The 24,849-nt window shown below is 43.7% G+C and overlaps 2 protein-coding genes across 2 annotated transcripts in view; both read right to left on the bottom strand.

Annotated features, from left to right (window-relative positions):
- Window positions 1-24,430, bottom strand: part of kiaa0586 (KIAA0586 ortholog) — a 46,398-nt gene extending 21,968 nt beyond the window's left edge. The window contains 7 exon segments of the mRNA XM_061743276.1: window positions 15,097-15,226; window positions 17,215-17,308; window positions 17,394-17,478; window positions 17,929-17,999; window positions 19,199-19,427; window positions 19,552-19,621; window positions 24,012-24,430. Coding sequence (XP_061599260.1) covers window positions 15,097-15,226; window positions 17,215-17,308; window positions 17,394-17,478; window positions 17,929-17,999; window positions 19,199-19,427; window positions 19,552-19,621; window positions 24,012-24,204 — 872 coding nt within the window. The 5' untranslated portion in view covers window positions 24,205-24,430.
- irf2bpl (interferon regulatory factor 2 binding protein-like) lies at window positions 1,599-7,910 on the bottom strand. Its single transcript, XM_061742963.1, has 2 exons — window positions 7,013-7,910; window positions 1,599-5,516 (listed from the first exon to the last, which is right to left on the bottom strand). The coding sequence occupies exons 1-2, from the start codon at window positions 7,697-7,699 to the stop codon at window positions 4,455-4,457; spliced, it is 1,749 nt and encodes a 582-aa protein (XP_061598947.1). The 5' UTR covers window positions 7,700-7,910; the 3' UTR covers window positions 1,599-4,454.
- Window positions 24,431-24,849: the final 419 nt, after the last annotated feature.

The raw sequence follows: 24,849 nt of genomic DNA, 5'->3' as shown, positions 1-24,849 counted from the left end.
AGGAGAGCCCGTGGCATCCCCAGTGATCCATCTCTACCTGGTCACCACCTACTTCAACTGTTGCCCTCAGGGAGGCGTTTTAGGACCAGCAAGTTTTTAACCCAGAGCCGTCATTGCAAGAAATTGCACACTATCCTGAACACTTGAATGCAAAATGCAGTATTGTGAGTACTGCATGTGCAATTTTACTGTGAAATTGTGTGTGTGAGCACACTTTAATATTAATATTTAGGTCTGGATCCAGACGGCAGTGGTCAAAACTGCAAGTTTGTTCAGCGTCAGGTTTGATTCATACTAAGACAGAAGTAGCTTAGGACGGAAAAATACAGGGAACAAGGCATTAGATCACATTGGTTTAGCTGTGGCTAACAGGTCCTGCCCGCCGGAGAATCTGCAGCCAACATACATTTACAGCAGAATATACCATTCAACATGTTCTCAGCAGTGAAAGAAAAAAAATAAAATCACTGCCGCATTTACCCGGTGCTGGGTTAATACAAACAGGTGGTTTCTTCCCCAAGCGCGGTAGCAAGACAATTACAGATGAGGAAGTGGTAACTCCTACCCAGTGGCTGAGCCAACTGTCAATCATATTAGAAATAAATGTATTGCTTGATATAAACCCTCCTGACGTGGGACAAAAAAATGTTACCCCCCTTAGAGATGTCACGGATGTGAAATTATTAGCTTTGCATGAGCCTCAACCCAGAAGTTAGGTGGCTGGTGCTTGGCACAGCGTGAAATCAGGTGGAGGAGAGGATCTATTCAGAGCTGCGAATGTGATGTCACAGAATCTTGAAGATGTGAAAAGCTCAGTGAATGACTCAAGCTGTGTAAACTGAATGACATATTTTTTAAAGTTTTTTATTTGAAAGTCACTACAGCCACTTTAATGTGATCTCAAGCACAAAAAGGTTATGTTTTCATACCACGTCCCATTTTAAATACTGCAAGTACTTTTAAACTGATTTTAATTTGTTCTTGAGCTTCCCCACAGACTGTTCTGACACCAGTATCGGAAATGCTCCCACATGCTACCAAAAATAAACCTGTTTCGGTAAGTATTTACGTCTGTGACACGTCTTTTTTTTTTTTTTTTTAATGTAGAGAATGGAGGTTCTTGTTTTGCGTCGGCCTGAAGCAGCAGCACAAGTTGTTAAACTGAGCTGGCCATCAACCTTTACCATTATATTAACAATAATTGTTTTATTTAAGGCTGAAAACCCCTCGCAAGGCTGTAGTTTCCAGACTGAAACAGAAAACGGAGGGACAAACCCGTAGAACTCTGTCGATGACCAGCCTCTGTTGGCCTTTGAAAATGTTGGATTTCATTGTGTTATTGTACCTCTGGAGCCTCTCAGCTGGGCAATACAACTCCTGCTGCTCTTTGTTTAACAGATATTGTATCCTTCATTTGATGTTACTTAAAAAGAAGAGATTAATTCCTTATTTGTCAGTACTCAGCCCATAACCAAAGCCCAGGTATTGTTTCAAAAAGAAAGAAGTAGTGGGGACATGTCTACCACAGACCTGCATCTGCACCATCGCTGGACTTCAGGTCACAAATAAACATTTCATGGAGAAAGTTCAAACCAGTGGCGTTTATTAGACTCAGCCTCAAGGCACGTTGCAAGACCAAGTGTGTTTTAACACAGGAAAAACTTTTTTACATTTAGGTAAAAACATTCAAAATGACTAAACACTTCCATTTAAAAATTATTTTGAAGAGTATAAAAACACTTTATAGACACCAGTTTGTAATATGATGATGATGCACCAATGTTTTTCTCCAAACCGAAACAAGTTTGGTTCTTTAAAATGAGATAATGATGAAGGAGATACAAAGTACACAAATGTTCACAGCCCGGCCGGTCCATGTAGGTTAAAGTGGGCTACTCAGGTCCAGAGAAAGGCTCAAAGTTTAGTTTCAGTAACATCTGGCTCACATTAGAAGATTAACCAGGTGGGATCCACCTAAAATACAGATCCTCCATATGTATAAACTGCAGACAGACCAGCGTCAGACCCACCCCATCAGACCCACGTCAATCCCCACGTCGGACCCCACGTCAGACCAAAGTCGGACCCGCGTCAGACCCTCTTTGCAGCCCCGTTTAGCTCCTATGTTGACCAAATATAAATGCTGGCTAGGCTCCTTCAGTCTGGAATCTGCTCTGATTTGTCTCCGTCCCTCACAACATCTAGCCTGACCGTCCTGATTGTTCTCCTCCTGGACATGAAGAACCAGTCCTGTCTGGACTGGTTTCCAGGGGCCGGTACCAGTGCAGGAGAAACACTCTCTGCGCGCCAATGTGAGACAGGAACCATGTGAACCATATGATGTAGGCAGAGCTTCAACCCAGCTGGTAACAACACAGGAGACCCGACATGTCTGCAGTGGAGCCAGAACACTGAGTCACAGATCCATTTAGCAGTTTTCCGCCAGACACACAACGCCACCAAACACACTAAAACATTTGATAAATAGACATGCGTTCCTCTCAAAGGAATAGCCCCCATTTAAAACCAGGTGTGCAGATATTTATTCTTTTATGGTAGTGTTTTGGTCTGATGAACGTCTCTTCACTAGCAGAAAAAAAAACTCAGTGTTCTGCATTTCGGTTTCATTTGGGATATATGCTAAAATTATCACTTAAAATGTTCATAAATTACATTTGATCTGAATCTTTTATTCTTTCACAGGACGGTTCCATTTCCATATGAACCCATTCAGAAACAACACTGAGTAAAAATCTGCTATAATTTACCCTTTTCATTCCTCAGCTGTTCAACAGCTGTCTGAACAGCTACTGTGCTAACCAACATGTTCAGAGATTAGAGCAGCGCTCCAGATTCTTCAGACCCTGGAGGAACCACGATCCACCAGACTCACCCTCCCCTTCAACGTAAGGTCTACTGTTTGACACACACAAGTTAGTTCACACATGTAATACATTAAATCTCCACATCACTGTTACGTTTCCACCACACGCTACACACAGCTGTAACAGTGGAGGAGGTCCAGGTCCTTCACGCTAGTAAATGACTAACACTGTAAAAACACAGGATGTCAGGACAGAGAGCCCAATGTCCTTGTTTGAAGAGGAAAACATTAAAAGATGTATTTAGATAACCTACATTTTGGCTTAAAAGCTTCTTTTTCCCCCCCAAAAAACGGATCAAACCTAAAAAATATCTTAAAAGAAAAAAAAAAATCTGAAATTTTCATCAGTCTTTAGAAAAGATTATTTAGAAGCACTTCTGAAAGAAGTGAAATATGAATCCGTACCCAGCCTGATGCTGATATTATATAACGGATCTATATAATCTCAATATCAGGATGGGGCAGATCCATGCGTGCCCCAGCAGCAAGAAAACTATGTGAACCCCTGGGAATTAGCTGATCTTCTGCATTAATTTGCTATAAAATGTGACCTGGTCTTTATCGTACAATAAAAGACTAAAATATTTGTGCTTGAACTGATAACACAAACAATATGAATATCGTCCCTCTGAAGGGAACCATGATACTGCCCCCACCGTCTTTCACAGATGGACTACGGTTCTCTTCTCAGAAAGCTTAACAGTGAAGATCAGCTCACATTTTATGGCAAAACAATGTAGAAAACTAATTTCAAGAAGTTTACACTTTTTCTTCACACTGTATTTTAACCCTTTCAAGGCGCTTAGGCCCGGATCCAACGGGCTAAGCCAGAGTGAAGGCCCCCGGTTCCCTCAGAGGGCTTCCCTAACCGTTAATGCAAGGGTTAATAATAAATACATCAACTTCAGCATGTTTCTATCCACGTTTCACTGAAGCCTTCAGTCTTTTCCACTTGTTGGTGGTACTGGCGTGTAAAGTCTGAGACTAGAACTGGGCCTGAAGAAGCAGGATCAGTGAGTCCCTAATCAAGCTCTACTACATTCCTATACATTTACCTCAGGAATCACAGTTTGGAACTCTGTTGCAGTTACTATTCATAAGTGCGGTTTACGCCGTGTTTATCACACACAAACAGCACAGCTCCCACTGGCAGGAAGTGAGCAGTACTACGTGCAATATGAACAAAAGAAAGCTGAACCATTATAAACAGTAAAAGTAGCCGGGTGGGTATACAGCAGCCGTGCTGATTGGAGTACATGAGGTTCCAGTTGAATTGTCCGTCTAGAAATTCAGAAATTCCCCATTTCTGAGTACAAATCAAACAAGAGTTTATAACTTATAAAAAATAATTACAACTATTGAATTATATCAGAGAGGAAGCTCCATGAAAAACTTCTGAAATACTTAAATATGATTTTCATTGTACAAATGTGAACAAAAATTGATTTCCGGACCAAAAATCTCATTGGAATGACAGAAAAGGTTCGGTTTTGAGGCTCAGTAGCGCAGGGGGGGGGTACGATATAAGTTTTTTTGAGTGGAAGGGAGCGTTAAGAGCGTCCCATCCCACTCAGGGGTCCCTCTCCTTCTTCACCTTCACATCTCCAGCCAGGATGGTGGCTATCTCCCCCTGCATGAATGCCCAGGGCACGTTGGAGCCCAGCAGGGGGCACTTCTCCCCACTGGGGCAGTACACCTCCCCGGACCCCCCCTGGGCCTTGATACTCTCTCTGGAGCAGGGGAAGCAGAACTTGTGGTGGGGGACCGAGGGACACTGGACGAAGTGGGTGTCTTCCAGGCGTTCGTGGCAGATGGTGCAGCACAGAGGCCCACTGTTAGCCAGGGGGGGGTCGGGGACACTCTGGTCCAGATCTCCACTACAGGAGGCCCTGGACACGGATGGGGGGGACATGGGGCTGCTGCTGCTGCTGAGTCTGGAGGACGGGGTGGTGGAGTGGACCAGGTCTCTGTCTTTGCCGGGGGAGTAGGAGTTCCCCAGCGTGTCCGTGACCGTCATGAGCGCTGCCATTGGGGACGGGCCGTTCTGGGGGGGGTCCGGGGGGGCCGCCGGCCCGCTGAAGGAGCCCCCGGCCATGGAGAGCTTGAGGGCCTCGGTCTGGCTGCTGATCCACTGCTGTCTCTGCTGCTCGTCCAGCAGCTTCAGGGCCCCCTCCACGGAGTCCGGCTCTGGGGACGCCTTCCTCTTCCTGCCCCCGGCCCTGGAGCTGCCCGCGGCCCGGCCGGTGCCGGGCAGCACCAGGGAGGAGGGCAGCAGCGGGCAGCTCCCCTCCACGTGGGCCGGGGGCAGCATGTCCTCCCCCGGGACCTCCTTGAAGAAGCGCAGCGGCTCCGGCAGCAGGTCCCCCAGCAGCCGCCAGTCCCCGGAGCCGGGCTTCTTCTCGTACTCCAGGTACTTGAACCCGGAGGACAGCCCCCGGCCCAGGTCCCGGCCCAGCTCCTTCATGCAGTCCTGGTACATCTGCCGCGCCGCCGCCGACGCGCTGGAGAACACGCAGCCGGAGCCGCTCGGGTACTCGATGAACACCCGCAGCTCGTGCTCCGAGCCCGGCTTGGCCGCGGCGTCGAAGGCCACCACGCGGCCCAGCAGGCCGTGGTCCTTCTTGAAGCGGACCTGGAAGTAGGGATGTTAACAATTAATCGATTTTAGATTAATTGCCGTTATGAAATTACCCGATAAAAATTAACGATTACAATTAATCTATTTATTTATTTATTTATTTTTTCGTTTAATTTCACCAGCTGGTATTACGCCCGGACCCTATTTAATGCGACACAACGCGCTGCGCCGCGCACATAAAGTTAGAAGAAAGAGACGTTTGGTTTTAGTAACATGCTCAGGCAATGAGTCTGCAATGGCCCAGACGGGAGACACATGTAGCTCAGTGCTTAACTTTTATTTTTAATCCACTCTATATTAGGCATGGGGAGATATACGATATTATCGTATATCGCGATAAAAAACGGCCGCGATAACGTTATCGTGGGGTACTGTAATTATCGCCAAATTTTTTTTTTTTTTTTTTTTTTGTCACACAAGGCTACCAGCCAGGTAGAAGCCAGTGTTATTTTTTTCATGCATTGTATTAATATTATTTATTATTATTATTTATTTCATATTTTTTCAGAGAGTAGAGTACAGCCAGCCACTGTTAAAGTTTCAGAGAGTAATACAATCAGTGTGCATTTGGCTCTACTTTGTCACTTTATTTCTATTTGTCACTTATTTCTTTCGACTCTCAGGGAAGTATTTTCTTACAAAAAAAGAAAGTTCAAATAAGTACCGGTACCGGTACTATAGTTTACACTTGGTAATGCATAACATTTACAGTACACTATTTGTTCTCTACCTCAAGTGTCACTGTGTTGAGAATGATTTGAGAATAAATGTTCTGAAGGAACCAGTGGATCCACGGTTAGTGTTTTTCCTTGCATTTTAAGAATTTTATAAGCGACGCGCTAATATTGTGATAATATCGTAATCGTGATATTCTTGTCCACTAATATCGTGATATGAAATTTTCATATCGTCCCATGCCATTCTATATTCTTCTGGTTGTTCTCCGATATGCTCCCCTAAAGCCTGAATTATGGTTCCGCCTTAAATCGACGCAGAGCCGCCGCCGTAGCCTACGGCGTAGGCTCTGTGTTGTTGTAACGCGGAACCATAAATCAGCCTTCACCCGGCACATACATAGGTTTCTCTAAACATCTGTCCCCGCTACAGTTTAACTAAAAGAAAATGTGCTCCAATACAGCAGCTCTCATAATTTTATTTTGAACACTGCCAAAACTCTAACTTAAAACGTAACTAGAACTTAAAATTTGCTTGACACAAATGACACTATTATGGCTGCTGCTACTACTAATAGCCTTGAAGTGCACTTTATATTATATTCCTTGTGGTACAAAAATGTCTTTTTGTTACTTTTGTATCAAATAAATATTTGATTAAGGAATACATTAAAATGTCCTTTGTATTTTATATAAGCAAAAAAAAATATGTTTGTATCTCATGGGGGAAAAACGCCGCTTATCAACTAATCGATGATCGATCGATAAGGTTATCAACTGTCAATTAATGAAATAATCGATCATTTGCATCCCTACCTGGAAGGGCGTGCAGGCGGCCAGGGCGAGCAGCAGGTCCCGCACCGGCTTGGGCCGGCCGGCCCAGTCCTCCTGGCGGCCCCGCAGGCTGTCGGCCAGCTCGGCCAGCGCCTCCGCGTTGCGCTGCTTGTCCCGCTCCGGCTCCGAGCTGGACGAGCCGGACCCGGGCCGCTTCTCGGGGGCCTGGGGGGCTCGGTGGGGCAGCAGGTTCGGGGGCAGCTGCCCGCCGTTGCTGCACCTGCTGCGGGAGTTGGGGCTCTGCGGGTTCAGCTCCGGCGGGCCGTCGAACCTGCTGCTGCAGCTCACCCCCGGGTAGTCGAAGCGAGCCCGGCTGTCAGCTGCAAACGAGTACCGGTCCCCGCCGGATTTGCCAGCCCCGTCCGCCGCCGGCGGCTCCTTCCCGGCCAGCAGCGCGGGGCTCTTCCCGGGCTGCTGGTGCTGGTGCTGGGGCTGCGGGGAGCCCCCCGCCGGGGACCGGCCCTCCCTCCTTCCCTCCTGGAAGCCGTGAGCCCGCTTCAGGTGCCGCGCCGTCTCGATCACGAAGTCCACCCGGTCCGCTCCCTCGTAGTTGACGCAGCCGCGGCACACGGGCTCGGTGAAGTCCCAGATCATGGCCCAGGGCATGCGCGGCAGGTCGCACAGGTAGCAGGACTGCCTGCGGGCCGAGGACAGCTGCGGGGGGGACATGCTGCTGCTCCCCCCACGAACAAAGGAGCGGAGAGAGGGGGCTGCACACTGCGGCGGCTCCTCTGCTCGCAGGTTATTGTTCCTGCTGCTGCTGATGCTGCTGCTGCAGAGGTGCTGGGGAGGAGGAGGGGTGGCTCCCCCCCTGAATGCATAACTCCCAGAGAAGCTGAGGAATTTGGTCTGTAACACGCCCCTCTGCAGCCCCCCCCAAACAATGCCACCTGGAAGAGGAACCACTGCTTGAAACCATCACGATGCTGCTGCTGCCCCCCCTTCATCCCCCCACATCTGAATTAAATTAAAGCTGCAGTTTGTCCACACAGCTGGCTTCAAAATGTCCATGTGTAGAAAATTAATCATTTTTATTGTTTAAAAATCATGTTTTTTTTCCTTGCCATCTTTTTTTTCCTTTTTTTCCTTGGCTTAAGGGCTTTCTCCCACTAGGGGAGTTTTTACCTGCCATTGTTTATGTTGTGTTATGTATGTAATAATAACATTATTACATACATACGCTCTGGGGTCATGTTCTAGTCTCTGGAAAGATCCTAGAGACTTCTGAATAGATGCTATATAAATAAAATTGAATCTGATCCAAGTGGGTCTCAGAATTACACAAATAGAACAGGGGTGGGCAATCCTGGTCCTCAAGGGCCGGTGTCCTGCATGTTTTAGATGTTTCCCTTTTTTAAATATTTTTCTCCCTGATTTTTCTCCCCATTTTCATCACCCAGTGCTCTACCTAAGTGACAGTCCTGGGCAGGGTGGGGTTTCTCCGGCGGGACGTAACGCATGGAAGGATCACATTATTCCTGCCAGATCCTCGCCACCCCATCAGGCGCCCCAGCTGGCCAGAGGGGACATGTATAGCCCAGGACTGCTGCATGTTTACTGTTTGTGTGAGGGTAGCTCACATTAGCTACCCAAGGGGAGAACATGCTAACTCAGGCAAACAGGCAAATGGGGTTGAACGGGAATTGAACCCAGGACCTTCTTGCTGTGAGACGGCTGCACTTGCTGCGCCACCGTCGCCATAGATGTTTCCCTGCTTTAACAGACCTGATTCTAATTAATCATCATCATCATCAGCTTGTCATCAAGGTCTGCACAATTCTGTTAATGACACAGTCACTTGTATCATGGTGGAATGAAGCAGGGAAACATCTAAAACCTGTAGGACACCAGACCTCGAGGACCAGGAATGCCCCTTTACACCCTGCCATTATTGGATTAGCAAAAATCAAGCCAAAAATAAAATAAACATGGTACCCCCGTGATTCAACATCGCGCAGATCCACCTGCAGCAGTACCTACAGGCATTTACAAATCTTGGTGCCAACTTCGATCTGGACCAATCAACATTTGAAACACTATGTAAAAATGTATGCCATTTGTATGATCAGCCCACCAAACTTGATGTTAACGAGGCAAGATACAGGGCATTCTGTATTACATCATCGGCTTTGCCAGAAATATCGATTCCACCTACAAATGATGCCCTCCACCAGCACTGCAAAAGGGCAAACTACCAAGCCGACATAATGATGGCATCACTCAAACCACAGATATGTGCTCCATCCCCCGCTGGATTTGGCTGGCACCTGGAGGATGGAAACCTACAAGTCACCTGGATGACAAGGGAAGCGGCCCCTGTGAGCATTTTGAAAGTGATACACTGCAGTTGCAAAGATGTACCTGTCTCTCTGGAGGGCTGGGTTGCACAGACCTGTGTAAGTGCAACAATTGTAAGAACAGAAAAGACAACTGTCCTGACACTGACAGTGAGGATTAAGAGTTGATTCGAGATATAGACTGTGGTATACTGGGATGAACTGGGGTGGGCTATTTTGTACAGTGTTAGCATTATTTTGAATTGCCTTTTGATGAATCCTTTTCATATTTTCTTTACAGCATACATTCCATAGATTAATGTCTCTAATCTATGGGATGTATACAGTTTTTGTTCTTAATTTAATTGTCTTTATATATTTAACATACTAACTGGTGAAAAGACAAAAAAATGCTGAATAATATTTGCTGTTCCAGTTTTATTACATAAAGAATTGGTTTGAATGTTTTTATGGACAGTCTCATTGAATTATTTTAAGTGCAATTACATTTCATATGGTAGAGTCATGATTGTAAGAAGAAAGTTTTGAAATCGTAACTATACAAAACTGTGATAAAACACTCTTATGGTTCTGCATTTCATTGATCTGAATATAAAATATTTAAAAAAAACTCTGCTTTGACTATGTGAAAATATAACTTGAAAGCCGAAACTTTCACATATCATCATTATCAGTTTATTGCTGTCCCTTGAAGAGCAATTTGGTTGCATAAGTTTAACGACATAGAACAAACACACATTAAAAAATGTACAAAATGAGCAGCAAGATGGGGATAAAGTGCACAACAGTAAGTAAACAATGCAAGGCTCCGATAAAAAGCAGCAGCAATAACCAGCAAAAAGCCACATTAACAATAACATTACATAGATAAATACAAGACAATGTAAAGGAATCGTTATCAATTGGACTCGGAGGATCTCCTCCTTCTCTCTGTGGCATTCAGATCTCTAGTGTTTACTAGTAACGCGCATCCTATTGGTGCAGCGTGATCACGTGACGACCGCGCCTCTACCGCAGACGAAAATCTTACTACGCTCAGAAGAAACTAGTACCGTTTTGCGGTCCCGATCACGGGACTCTTGTGGGGTTTTGAGCACCGAACTTTTACTTATAAGGTGAGCATGAATCATTTTTTTTATGATGTAAAGATTGTGTAGTCCACAAAGGTGGGAGCGGGATGAAACGATAACAGGGTCCACCTTACGGCCCCTATATAATGAACAAGGCAGCGAAGTGCAGGCTTTTATTTTGAAGGGCAATGTTTTTGCTGTCACGTTTTCTTTTATTTCTTTGAGAGCTGTTAATATACGGGGAGAAGGGGGTATTAGTGTATATGTTCTTGTTAATGTTCATAATTGTAAACATATATAGGCTATGTCAGGAAATAGGTTTCTGAGTATTACCGGAAGTATTTTATTTTCTAAACTGCACTGACCGGGTCATGGAGGGTTTCACTTCCTCTTTGCTCCGCGACTTTAACCAGCAAGGTACGCATTTTTGCTGCTCTCAGTAATGTAACTGTTTTAGTGGTAAGAGTGAATTCATGTTACTTAAAAAATAATTGCAAGCTTGGTGTAGTCATTTTGCAGAACTGCTAAAATATTACCTGTCATGCATAAAAGTCGAGGAGAAGTTGTTGCAGCCTGAGAGTGCAGCTAGGCTGCTATGTAGTTAGCCATGCTGGACGGTACTGTTGAGTCTGGTTACTAACAGGAGACATTTTGTGATTTTCCTTATGTTGTTACAGAGCACAGAGAGCGTGCATGAGAAAGTTTGTAAACATTCAATGTTCTTCTCCATAATGCAGCAAGGAGAATAAATTGAGCTGAAACAATTCCGGAGTGTGACTGTTCCTACTGCAAAACACAACGCAGAATTAGACCCACTACATAAACATACCCATTCACACCGCTAGATGGTGCCAGATATATTCAAAGCGAATGCTGAACTCCATTGCAGCCCTTCAGAGCTTGACTTCAAAGAAAAAAATAAGAGACGACCTGGTGTAAGAAATACTCATGGTGTTGTGGAGACTACTTAAAATTGGAATTACTGTGCAGTTTTGTTGGGTTCCTGCCCACAAGGGTGTAGATGGCAACGAGAAAGCAGATTATATTGCTAAAAGTGCACTAAACTTGAGTAGCAAGGTAATTCTGGAAATCCCTTTTGGTAAAGGTGAAGCAAAATCAATAATCAAAAAGGGATTCATGGCAGACGGTGTGGGACACTGGTGCAAAAGGGAGACATTTTTATAACATACAGAAGTCAATTAACACAGGTTTTCAAGGGTAAGTGCAGGAGAGAGGAAGTAATCATATCCAGATTGAGATTAGGTCATACACTGATAAAATCTACTTTTTTATTTTTAATGTCAAAGTCTGTGTCTGATAAATGTGAGGGGTGTGATGTCATAGAGAGTGTTGAGCATGTGCTTCTTTAATGTGGCAAGAGGTTGAAAGGAAGGCTTTAAGAGACTGTGTACGAGATGGGACGTGAATTGAGTTTTAGAAGGGTTATTAGGGAGCAGTGAGAAAATGAGGGATTACTACAGGGCACTCCTTGTCTTTTTTAAAGAGACATGGCTACATAATAGGATATAGATGTGATTATATTATTTAATTATTTGCGTATTTATTTACTTATTTTTCTTTTGTTTTCTTTCTTTTCTTCCCCTATTTTCCTTTGAGTTAGACTGTAACCTGATGTTATGCACTCTGGTACAGTAGGTGGCGGCATGCATCTAATAACGTTGGTTGCGATCCACCAATAAACTTACAGAAGAAAAAGAAGAACTCCCCAGGCCAAAGCAAACCCCTGCCACGAAGAAGAAAATTAAAAAAATAGCGGTAAGAAAGAAGAGAGAAGAAAATAACGAGATAACCGAAAATGGAGAAATGTAGAGACAAACTGGAGAAAAGAAAGCCGAAGATCGGCCAGGTTAACGGGACGCTGAGGAAAAGTTATGATGCAACCTTCAAGTTGATGGTGATAAAAGAGGCAGAGTCTTCAGACAATAACACAGCGGCTGATGAATATGGCGTCACAGAGTGTAATGTACGGAGATGGAGAGCTCAAAAAGATCTCCTAAAAAATGCTCACAGTGAGAGAAAAGCTTTCCGTGGTCCTAAGAGCGGCCGATTCAAAGAGCTCGACAGGAGGGTGTACGTGTACGCGGAGGAGAAACGAATGGAAGGGAACCCCATGAGCAAAGCAGACATTCAGCTCAAGGCCGTGGAAATAGCCAAAGAGCTAAACATAGCAGACTTCAAAGCAAGCCTCGGCTGGTTTGCGAGAATGATGCGGCGTACCGGACTAAAGCTGCGAAGCAGAACAAGTATAGCCCAGCAGCTGAGGAGAAGTTATGACGCAAACTTCAAGTTGATGGTGATAAAAGAGGCAGAGTCTTCAGACAATAACACAGCAGCTGAAAAATATGGCACCACAGAGTGTAATGTACGGAGATGGAGAGCTCAAAAAGATTGCCTAAAAAATACTCACGGTCAGAGAAAAGCTTTCCGTGGTCCTCAGAGCGGCCGCTTCCGGGAGCTCGACAGGAGGGTGTGCAAGTACGTGGACGAGAAACGAAAGGACGGGATGCCCATCAGCAGAGCCGCCATTCAGCTCAAGGCCATGGAAATTGCCAAAGAGCTAGGCATAGCAAACTTCAAAGGAAGCCTCGGCTGGTGTAAGAGAATGATGAAGCGTCACGGAGTAACACTACGACAAAATACTCTTCTAGCCCAGCGCTTGATCTCTGACATTGGAGAGAAGCTGTTGTCTTTTCAGCACCATGTGATCAGCTTAAGGGAAAAGCACTCTTACCCACTGGATCAGATTGGCAATGCTGAACAGACAGCTGTGTTTTTTGACATGCCAACACCTGTTACTGTACACGAGAACGGTGAGGAATATGTTATTCTAAAATCCACTGGAAATGAGAAGAGCCGCGTTACCGTCATGTTAGCCTGCCTCGCAGACGGAACCAAACTCCCTCCGTATGTGGTTTTAAAACGTAAGACAGAACCTAAGGAGGCGACGCCAGCTGGCATTATTGTACGTGCCCAGGAACAGGGCTGGATGGACACCCAGCTTGTAGTGGACTGGCTCAAGGTTGTGTGGGGCAGACGGTGTGGGGGACTGGGAAATACGAGGAACATGCTGATTTTGGATGCATTTTGTGGACACTTATCTGATCCGGTCAAAAAACAAGTGAAATCGATGAACGGTGACTTAGTGATCATTCCGGGGGGAATGACAAGTCAGCTGCAGGTGTTGGGGGCTGTAGTCAACAAACCATTCAAAGACAATCTGCGAAAGAAATACACAGAGTGGCTCAACACACTCACAGAGACAGGAACGTTTCAGAAACCTTCGGTGCGTTTGCTCTGTGAGTGGATCCTCCATGCATGGGATGCAGTTTCCTCAAAGAGCATCATCCAGGGGTTTAAAAAATGTCTTGTATCAAATGCCCTGGACGGCAGTGAGGATGACGTGCTCTGGGAGGAGCCAGCAGAGCAAGAGGTTGGGAGTGAGGACAGTGACACTGAGAACAGCGAGGCAGAGGATGTTTGTGAGGAGTAATGTTCTGACATGACAGATCTCAGCTACTCTCAAGTTTAAACCAGTTGGCCTTATTTTATTGCAAAGTTTTTCCTTATTCTACCTCTTTCTTAAGACTACAGTTAGACTTCACTTTTATGGTTAGTACAGTTATTGCAATTTTGTTGTTTTATTACAGTAGATTGGTTTATTTACATTTCAAAAACCAGAAGCCATTTATTTACAAATGTGATTCACTTCAGTTTATATATTTAAATGTTCAGATATTAAGATGTGATAGACAGTTTTTGCATGATTTGAATGAGGCAAAATAAAATGCTTTTGATCTCGAATATATTGTTATAATCATTTGTTTCATATGTACTGTAATTATTTTCTGTATAAAAATTGAATTTGGTGTTCAAAAAGTCTTTTTTCAAACTTGAGTCTTGAAAAAGAGGGGGTCGTCTTATGTACGGTATTTGGTCAAAGTCCTCATACTGACTGTTGCAGTTTACAAACTACAGCCAGAATTATCCCTTTTATTATTTTTAGTATCAGTTTTTAGTGTTTTTATTATCAGCTCAAGACTGATATCACAAATAATTGTTTCATTTTGTATTTGAAAACTATTACCGATTATGGCGTTAAGTGAACAATATTATGATTCAAAATATATCAAATATTTCCACGGCACCAGGATACTCCTCATAACGTATTATATTCACATACCAATAAAACAAACACCTTTCATACGGTCAAAGTCAGGCGGTATTAAAGAGTACCAAACTCAAAACAGGAAGTTGTAAAATAGTATTATTTAGCTTCCTGTTTTGACTTTGAAGGTTCGAGCTCCTTCTGACCTTTAAGACCTCATAGTCCCAGGTCATCCCAGCAGAGCTGCGGTCTGTCAGACTGCAGGTCTACTGGTGGTTCCAGAGTTCTCAAGAGAAAAATGGGAGGCAGAGCCTTCAGTTTCCACATTCCTGGTTCTAATGGACCAACCCCCCAGTTAGTGTTCATTTACAGACTTTCTTTAAGATTGGATTTAAACCTTTTATTCATGGCATGCTGAGGCATCATCACTGCGTGTTTCTGATCGGTGTGGACTCTTACCAGGCAGTGTGACAGATGTTACTAAGGCAACTAAACAAAACCATATTACACTGAATAAAAAGACAAAAGTGTTGATCAAATCCACAAAAACACCATCCTCTACCCGTCTCTCACCTGGTGTTGTCAGGCCAGCGGTCATTGTGGCATGTCTCCAAAGTAACTGGGGCTGTTTCCACGGCAGTGAAGACAGGAGCAGGGCGTCTTGTTCCTGAGGAGCTTGGCTGCTGGTTGCTGACAATGTTTGCTGATGAAGAGAACAAAAAGAACAACACAGTTAAGTTTCAAGCTGAAGAAAGTAAATGTCTCCGTGATTTCTCAAAACATTTCACCATCTATAGAACAGCTAAACTGGTCTGTAACTCTGCAGCTGGTACAGGTACATCATATAAACATGTGGAACTCAGAAATTAAGCTTTCAAGAGCTCAACATGACACACCTATTGGTTACCGTTGGAACTGCCTTCCATCCCAATGCGGGGCAAAACAAGAAAAGTCATTCACAAACATGCGTGTGTTGATCCTGCTTCATCACTCACGGTCAGACAGCATTTTTTCAGCCCTGGTCCTCAGGAACCTCCGTCCTGCACGTTTTAGATGTTGCTCTGCTCCGACACACCTGGCTCAGATTAGTGGACCCTTAAAAGACTTGTGTAGACCTGGATGACAAGCTGATGGTGATCCGCTCATTTGAATCAGGAGTGTGTTGGAGCTGAGCAGCATCTAAAACATGCAGGACAGTGGTTCCTGAGGACCAGGGCTGAAGAACACTGTTGCAAGAGACAGAAATTATTTATTATGATTGATTTAATCTTCTCCTTTCATCATTGGCCGTCACCAGCTCAGTATAGCCTCTGCGGGCCATGTTCAGAGGACCAGCCCAAATGGGATTTTCAGCATATCCAGATTATATCTATATAAACCTGTTGACAGTCTGAACACCCAAAAACCTCAGAGATGGGAATTTTCCCAGTCTGATTCAAACTGCATATGGGGGACATTTTAAAAATGTTCACCTCTAATTTAACAACAAATGTGCTCGCTCAAATAAGATTTCAAATGGCCCCGGGGCTTATTGCAGAGATTACTCGAGCTTTGATAAATTCAGCCTTCCCCAAATGTAAACGATTTGTCTATTTTCAAAGCTCAAGAATTATGGTCAGGAATCCTCTAATTCCCCTTTTCCATTATACAGTTTTCAACTTGTCTCGATCTCAGTCATTTTCCTTTGCAGCACTGCCACCTCGATGTGGGTGGGGTTGCCCTATCGAGTCCCCTCTGGATGTGGCCGTCGGCCATGAGGCTCAGGAACATGTAGACCTCCTCGTTGCACCATATAGTAGGTTTGCCTGCCATTTTTTGCTGAAGCAAAGTTTAGTTGTAAAGTAAATATCATAGTCGCTGCTGCCAGGTTTTTATATATGGCAGGTCTGAAGAAGCTACAAGACTACTCGTTACTCCGACTCATCAGTGGCCTGCAGCCTGGTGACATTGCATTTTCAGCACGACTCAGCTCAGTTTGAACCCTTGGCCAAGTAGATGCAAAAAAAGGAGGTACTAACCGGTACTATCACACAGTGGAAAACCATTAAAACGGAGTAGAGTTGAGCTGAACCGAGCCAAGTAGGTACTAGAGGTAAAACCCCATGAACAGCTTCCAAACTGGTGTCCATAAAGGGATTTTAAAAGTCTGCCCCCCTCTCCCCGGCCATCTATTCTGCCAGAGTAGTATCAAGTCTTTCCCGGGTCAGAGATATAACCAGTCCAGCATGTCTGAGGTCTGCCATAAGCCACTCTGCAAATGAAACTCACCCTCTGTTGCTATAGAAACTAAACAGCCCACAGCAGCCAGTATTCAATACCAGAGGCCTCCCACAGGGGACCCCAAGGAACACCATCCAATTACTCCTCAAAGTCTACAAAGCATACAGATTAGTTGAGCCAACCCTCCTGCCCCCCCAGGACTCTTGTATGGGTACGGAGCTGGTCCAGAAGTGCACAGTTGCAAACCAGTGATGTAACTCTTGTTAGAACAGGTCTTACTGAGTCCATGAGCATCAAAAAGTGGTGTTATTCTCTGATCGCAGCCTTGGTGGATCAAAAACAGAAACCTTTTTTAATTTGGGTGTGATGACATTAGCAATTACACATCCATGTAAAACTGTACCACACACCACCTTTAGACCCGCTGATGACGGCGGCTCTACAGGTGAAGACCCTAAAGTGTGTATTTACCTGCAACGCCCTGATGGTGAGATGCAGCTGTGCGGTCAGATTGTACAGAGGCGTGGCCTGTCACTATCTTGATGGCTGACTCCAGCAGCTGGCTCTGATTGGAGGAGAGGAAAGTCATTAATAGCAGTGGGGCAGCAGGAGGAGGATGCAGCAGGTTCTGCACTGGTGGGCACGTTTACCTGCAGCTGCAGCTGCTGGCTCTGCAGGGTCTCCAGATGTTCCAGTGTCTGCTGACTCAGGCTCCGCCCCCGGCCCGGATCCTCCCTTAACACAGAGCAGACGATGATGTCAAAGTGATATCATAATGATGTACTGTTTTGAAGGATAACTAATTTATTGGCCCTGTGACATGTGAAACAACAGTCAACTACTATGTGACATGAAAACAGGGTCAAAACAAGGGTCCCAATTATGAGCCCTAGAGCCATCCGAAAGAGAATCAACTGGAACCAAGTCCTTTTTCTAAAACATATTTCCCTCTCTCCCTGGCTCCTGTTCCCCACCCTTAATTTAATCTGAAACTCTGAACATGTGTTCAGCAGATGTTACCATGGTGATCTGGCAGGTGAAAACAGCAACAGCTTCTAGACATCCTGGCTTTGGATTCGTCAGAACCTTTCTTATCCATGTTGGTGTTGCAGCCGCCGTAGGAGCACATGTCTACATAGAGGCACCTCAAACACAGGTGGAGAAATGCTGACGCGTGATGATTACCTGTTTGTGTGTAACAGCTTCTGAATGCCATCAGCCAACTGAGATACGCGAGCTTCCATATCTGACTGGGCCTGAAGGCAAAAAAGCAGGGAAATACATCCAGGCTGAAGGTTAAACAGTGGGATCAAACTTCATACAAAATTAAATTCAAAACACCATATTAATCCGGGAAGGGAAATTAATTGTTGCAGTAGTTAATTTCATAATTTCAGTCTCTTCACAATTTTCTTCTGTTGCTTAATCACTGTGTTGTGAAGAGGATGTTCAGAGCTGTCAATGATTTTCATTTTATGATGTATCCTCTCATCTCAGAGAGGATGCGTCATCTCAGCTGCTGACCACCTGGACAGATACACAACCATTCAGTCTCACAAACTGCTGTCTGTTTGGGTGATTGTGGAAGCCTCCATCTGTGTCTTCTGGAGTTTCTTATATAGTAATGGACTGGAGAAATCAAAGAACCTGATCCTCACTGTGCTGCTGCTTTTTCCAGGTGATTGTGGGTTCTTGAAGCAGATGTATGACAGCATCTTCAACTCCAACCCCAGGATGATAAGCTGGGATTGTTTCTGAACTGAACCAGTTGAAGAATGTGTTCAGGTCCTTGGCTCTGTCCAGACCTCCATCTATCTGGTCCTTCTGCTTGGAGCATGGATGTATTATTGGAGCCCGTGATCTTCATCCCTAACCACACATCTGTCAGGTTCTTCTGCTGGAGGTTATAACTTCCTGAGCACTTGAATGTCATCTTATTTAAATACAGTTTTATCGTTACCTCCTTTGTGATTTATTGTGTTACTGTGGCTTGATTGTATTCTTTGTTGTAAGTTGGTTTGGATAAAAGCATCTTCCAAATGTAATGGAGCTTGTTCTGCAGCTTCCTCCTGCACACCTCCTTGTTGTCTCTGATCTTGACTTTCAGTTGTATTAGTAAATCAAGAAAAAACATGCAGCTGGAAGACCATCAACTGAGGTGTGACATCATTCTGAGTTCTGACTTCCAAGGTAAATGGAGCGCGCCTTTACACCCTTGACGGAAGTATTCAAGTAAAAACCTGAAAATGTTGAACCAGCAAGGGCTTTTGCGGATGACTGATCCGGATGACTGTTCTGGAGAACAGAGTGATTACTAACCTGGAGGGCTCATCCAGAGAGGCAAGGCAAGTATTTGTATAGCACAATCCAACACAAGGTAAAGAGCCTGACATCAACATTAATGTTGAGGACAAAAGAAAGCAGTAATCTCTGTCAGTTGCACATGTGTACGTACCCTGATGAGAGGAGCGGCGGCAGCCACAGCTGCAGCAGCAGCTGCAGAAGCAGCAGCAGCAGCCGCTGCAGATGCTGCTGCATCACTGGCATCTCCCAGACAATTGGAGGACGGCTCTGCTCCGCCGTGGTGGGTCACAGCAGAGCCGGCCCTGGGGGTTGTGATTTGGAGCAGCCCCGGATCCAGCAGCTGCACTTGGACCTCTTTTCTGTGGGGGGCACTCTGAGACCTGAGCAGCACCAACACAGGGATAGACAGCAGGTGAAACAGCAGTTCTGGAGTCCAACATCAGGAAGGTCTGGACATAAATTCATGTTTTTACACTTCTGCACAGCTCTGAATGACTTTCTCACCGCTGTCTCAGAGCTCCCAGGACAACTCCTCGCTCTCCGGCTGTGAAACATGACGTCAGCAGCTCTTCACCTGCAAGTGATGATGTCAGCAGAGGCAGAGTCATTGACACAATTCTTGACTGGTGGATTTGTCTCAGTGAGGATCCCAGTTAGGAGAAATGTTCAACTTTAAACATGTGGAGACGGTACACAAGCTCTTAAAGTGGGACTGTTTTTTTTGTGCTTCACAAGTGCCTGGGTGTCTGAAGTGGATATTGAAAGACCACTGCTGTTACAACAGTGTTGATCCTGGTCAGAGGGTTGTGTAAACTGGAAGTGGACAAATTAGCTGCTGAAGCCTAGAAATCTCTCACTCCGTTGCATCACCAGAGAAATTTCATGGAGATGTTTTGTTTGATCTTCAGGTGAGATGTCCAGTTTCAGCAGTGGAGTTTTAACAGTTTAAATTTAGGTCTGACTGCTTCTGGAAACATTTATATCATCACATTTTATTCTACACCAGGAATTACCTTAATATTGTAAAAAGAGTTGTGTTTATAGACGAAGTTCAGGTTAAATCCCTCTAAACCGAAAACTCCTCCCCCTACTGGTGAAAACTGGTACCTGCGATGGAGACTATTGGAGAACATCTGGACTATGTTCTCACAAACAGCTGGTATATTTATATCTACCAACTCTGAAGGTCGTCATGCTGCCTTCAAGACAAAATATCACTGATGGAAGGTTTAATTTATATAAAATATTTTATCTATTATTAATCCATTGATACTGCTTTCATCCAATTTTCTTTTCTTGTTTATGTTCTTATGTCAGCTCAGTTCATGTTTTGGCTGTGTTCATTTTATGTCTTTATGTTTCTGTGCAGAAATGTCCTTTTATCCAAAACAATATAAGGTTAAAAAGTCATTAATTCCTTTTTATTAGAAGTGGGGATAGTAAAAAAAAGAAACCTGGGAAATTATTGGGAAATCGCAAAATATAATCCCTAAAAACAAAGTATATGTGGAGTTACAAAATAGAAATCATCTGAAATTAATAAACTTAGTCATTTAAAATTGTAATTTTTATGATTAAAATTATATATTTTATATCTATTCTATAGATGAGAAGAACTCATCCTGGTACTTTGTTTAATCTTCATCTCTTTTTGGGTAAAAACGTCCTATCAGACTTGGCTGGCTTTAGTTTTCAAACCATATGGTTTGTCAACTATTATTATGAGATGTTCTTCAAGACCTCTGTCAACCAACAATCCAGGAGCAGTTTGATGACCACATGGTTTTTCCAGCTTCATGGAGCATCATGTCAAAAAAGTGATGACAAAGTGACTCAGAGATAACAGACTTTAATTTTTTTGATCCATAGTCAGATAGAAGTAGTCAGAAAGTTCTCTGGATCTTTTTAAAGTTGCTCCAGAATCAAATCAGGAGCCTCAAAGAAATCACTGGAAAACAGAAAACTGGAGGTGATTCCCATTGTCAGAAACTGTTCTGGAATCCTGATCCTTGGCTGCTCTCTATGCCATATGTAGTTTTAGCTGCCCAAACACTTTCAAGGCAGAAAAAAAATGTTTATTCCTTACAAAAACAACAGAGTTCCTACAGCTTTACCAAAACAGTCCAGCCAAAGAACCAATGCCCTTAATGGTGGATGACGTCGACGACATCTAATTTACCTTTGGGGCATAACAAAATATTTAATTGTACTGGACTGAATTGACATGAACACGTGACCTCTGACCCGGCCCACCCGAGCGTTTCGGTGTTGCTATGGTGACACACGTCTGGCTGAACCTGCCGGTGTTGTGCCAAAAAGTGATTGCCTGCCAGAATCTGATTTCTTCTGATTTCTGGCCGCGGGAGCAGGCACAGCAGCCCGTTGAACGTTAGCGCTAAAACGTCAGATTTTCAGATTATGAAGCTCAAGAATGAGATCAAGTCATATTTAGGCAGAAACAACTTTTCATTAACTGTATTTGGCCTTCAATCAATTTTTGGTAGGTGAAAATGCCTATTTTGTGTTGTAATGGTCGTTTAAAAGAGTTAAAAGCAATCCTGTGAGCTTTAGTGTTTATATTATGAAGCTCAACTTACTTTAAACTTTATTTGCAGACACTGGGTCCAGTATACAAAACAAGATACAAAGACACAGACATTAAAAACAAAGAGAAAGAGATTCACTTGTGTCAAATTAGTTAAAAACATACAAACATTTCCTCCAGTGTTTCCAGAAACAGGAGGAGAACCTTGTATCGCTCTGTGTAGTCTCTGTTAAGGCCATAATTAAAACATTCTTTGACTCCTTCAGTCTACACATAAATCTAAACATAAAATTCCTCAGTACAGCATGGAAAGTGGGAACATCACTGGTCAAACATTTCACTTGCACTTGTCCATTTAGGGAGTTTTAGAAAAATTCTAAAAGCATCATTGTATGCCACCTGTAGCTTTTTCATTTTAGCACTGGTATAATGGCACCACAAGTGAGCAGTGTATAGCGGAGTGCAATATGTTTTAAACAGTGCTGTTTTAACATTATCCGTACACATGTGAAACTTACGTGCCAGCATATTGGCTTGGCCATATAGTTTACAGCACTGACGCTCCAAATCATCATGGTCAGTAAAATCATCCCTGATTATGTGGCCCAGGTATTTAAACTTCAAGAATGAGATCAAATCATATTTAGGTAGAAACAACTTTTCATAAACTGTATTTGGCCTTCAATTACACCTCCAAAATACCCTTGTACTTGTCTAAATACTTTCAAAATGTAAAAGATGTTCACCACCATAACACTAGAGGCAGCTCCACAAATCACTTTCAGCCCATGGTTAACTCCAAGAAAGGTTCAAACTCGTTTGCATCCTATACTACCAACATGTGGAATTCCTTACCGACAGCCATAAAAGAGAACAAATCCCTAATCTCCTTCAAGTCTGCCCTAAAAAGCCACCTACAGGAAGCTGCTACTCGTAACTGGGAATAATCAAAGCCTCTACTGCACATCCCGCTGTTCCTTCTGATTATTGTTTCTTGTTCTTGTTTTTTTGTTTTGTTTTCTGCTTTTGTTTTGTATTACCTAGCTTATTCTATTTGTCTCATCACCTTTTTAGTCTCTCTCGGTGCAAAATAACAGTAATTCCCCCCTTTTCTTTTTTCTTTTTTTTTTACAATCTTCCCTACAAAGTACTGCTTCTTACCTGTATGTCATTCAATGTTATACGAGTTAAAAAAGGTCTCCAATGTAAACAAGTGTAATGCTTTCTTGGAATAATGCCTTTTAGTTGGATTTGTATCAGCAAATCTGTACTGTCATGAAACTGTACCTGATCCTATGCAATTCTTCTAATAAATTCTTCAATCAATCAATCAATCAATCAATCCATTTTTGGCAGGTGAAAATGCCTATTTTGTGTTGTAATGGTCCTTTAAAAAGAGTTAAAAGCAATCCTGTGAGGTCTAGTGTTTATATTATGAAGCTCAAGAATGAGATCAAATCATATTTAGGTAGAAACAACCTTTCATTAACTGTATTTGGCCTTCAATCCATTTTTGGCAGGTAAAAAGACCAATTTTCAGGGGAGAAATCAGATTCTGGCACTGGCAGGCAATCACTTTTTGGCACGACACCGGTCTATCACTAACGCAAGCTGAAGTATCCGAGAAGAATTAGCTCCCTGTCACACAACCACCTGCACGCTCTCAGACATCTTTCATTTTATGCTTGATGGCTCCTGAAAGCAGGTTTTATTCTGTAGATTTAAAGTACACTTTCTGTAAGTATTTATTTGCCCCCTCGGCTTCCAGGATACAATCTGTGCTGCAGATGGACTAAGTGTGATTGGCAGGTCTTCAATCAAATGTATCTCAATATCGTAGTATTCGGTACTTAAGCTTTAGTTTTCAGGTTTTCTATGAAAATGTAACTACTAATGTAAGTACCTTCGTTTGAAAAAAGCTTCTTTCAATTCTGTGTTTTGTGTTTCAGTACATCACAAAAATATATAATTTGGTACCCTAGTCTTAAAGTAAAGCGAATAATTAGGCAAATAAATCATACACTGCAAAAACTCAAAATCTTAACAAGAATATTTGTCTTATTTCTAGTTAAAATGTCTCATTTTTAGTCAAAAAAAATCTCATTACACTTAAAACAAGACTCATCACTGGAAAAAAAAACAACAATTTTCACCTGTTTCAAGTAGATTTTCACTTAAAATAAGTAGAAAAATCTGCCAGTGGAACAAGATTTTTTTGCTTGTAATGAGAAGATAAATCTTGTCCCACTGGCAGATTTTTCTACTTATTTCAAGTGAAAAATTACTTGAAACAGCTGAAAATTGTCAAATAACAAGTTCTTTTTCTGTGTAGTCCTGCTGCTGGTCACCTGTAAATGTCAGTGAACCAGCAGGTGAACTGACACCGCCGGAGTTTTCCCCCAACCCTGCTGCGTCTTACCGGGCCGAGACTGCGCCGCTGGCCGCACTGCCGGCCCCGGGTCCGGGTCCGGGCTCGGTCCGGGCTTCTTCCGCCTCCAGTCCGCGTCGGTCCGGTGAGAGTCCTGGAGCTTCTGGACGGTTATCTGGACCGAGCCGCAGGAGCTCTGATCCGGACTGAGCCGGTGCCGGCCGAGGAAGGTCGGAGACAACATAGCGGCATTGGACTCATTTAAACCCGGTGAAACCCGAACTGAGGGCGGTTCTGGAGCAGCTGCTAGTCTCAGACAGACTTCAAACTTCCCGCTCCGACCTCCTGCAGACGGAGCTGGAGCTGGGAGGAACCGTGCTGTTAGCAGCTCAGATACACTCTGGAAACTCTGCAGAATAACCGCAGAACACCTGGACGGGACGCCAGGTAAACTACAGGCTGCCAGCACCGCTAATCTCACCTGGAAAACTCCAACTTCTTCTTCTTCTTCTTTTGTGTTTCCGCCAGTTTCGACGCATCCAGGCGTATTACTGCCCTCCTCTGGTAGTTTGGGGCTGAATTAGCTCAGATGAGATAAAATAAGATATTCCTTTATTAGTCCCACAGCGGGGAAATTCGCAGTGTACAGCAGCAAAGGGGATAGTGCAAAACAAGAGGCATCAATAATAATAATACAGTAATAATATCAGTATGTCACACTATAAACAGTACTGGTATAGAATCAGAATCAGAATCAGAATCAGAAAGGGGGTTTATTGCCAAGTTTGTTAACACACACAAGGAATTTGTTGTGGTGATTGGTGCAATACAGTAAAAATAAAAATAAAAATATAAAAGCAAACAAATATATGGAGATAAAGTAAGAGAT

The sequence above is a fragment of the Cololabis saira genome, chromosome 16 (assembly GCF_033807715.1).
Source record: "Cololabis saira isolate AMF1-May2022 chromosome 16, fColSai1.1, whole genome shotgun sequence".
Classification (NCBI taxonomy): Eukaryota; Metazoa; Chordata; class Actinopteri; order Beloniformes; family Belonidae; genus Cololabis; species Cololabis saira.
This window is presented reverse-complemented; position numbering and strand designations above follow the sequence as displayed.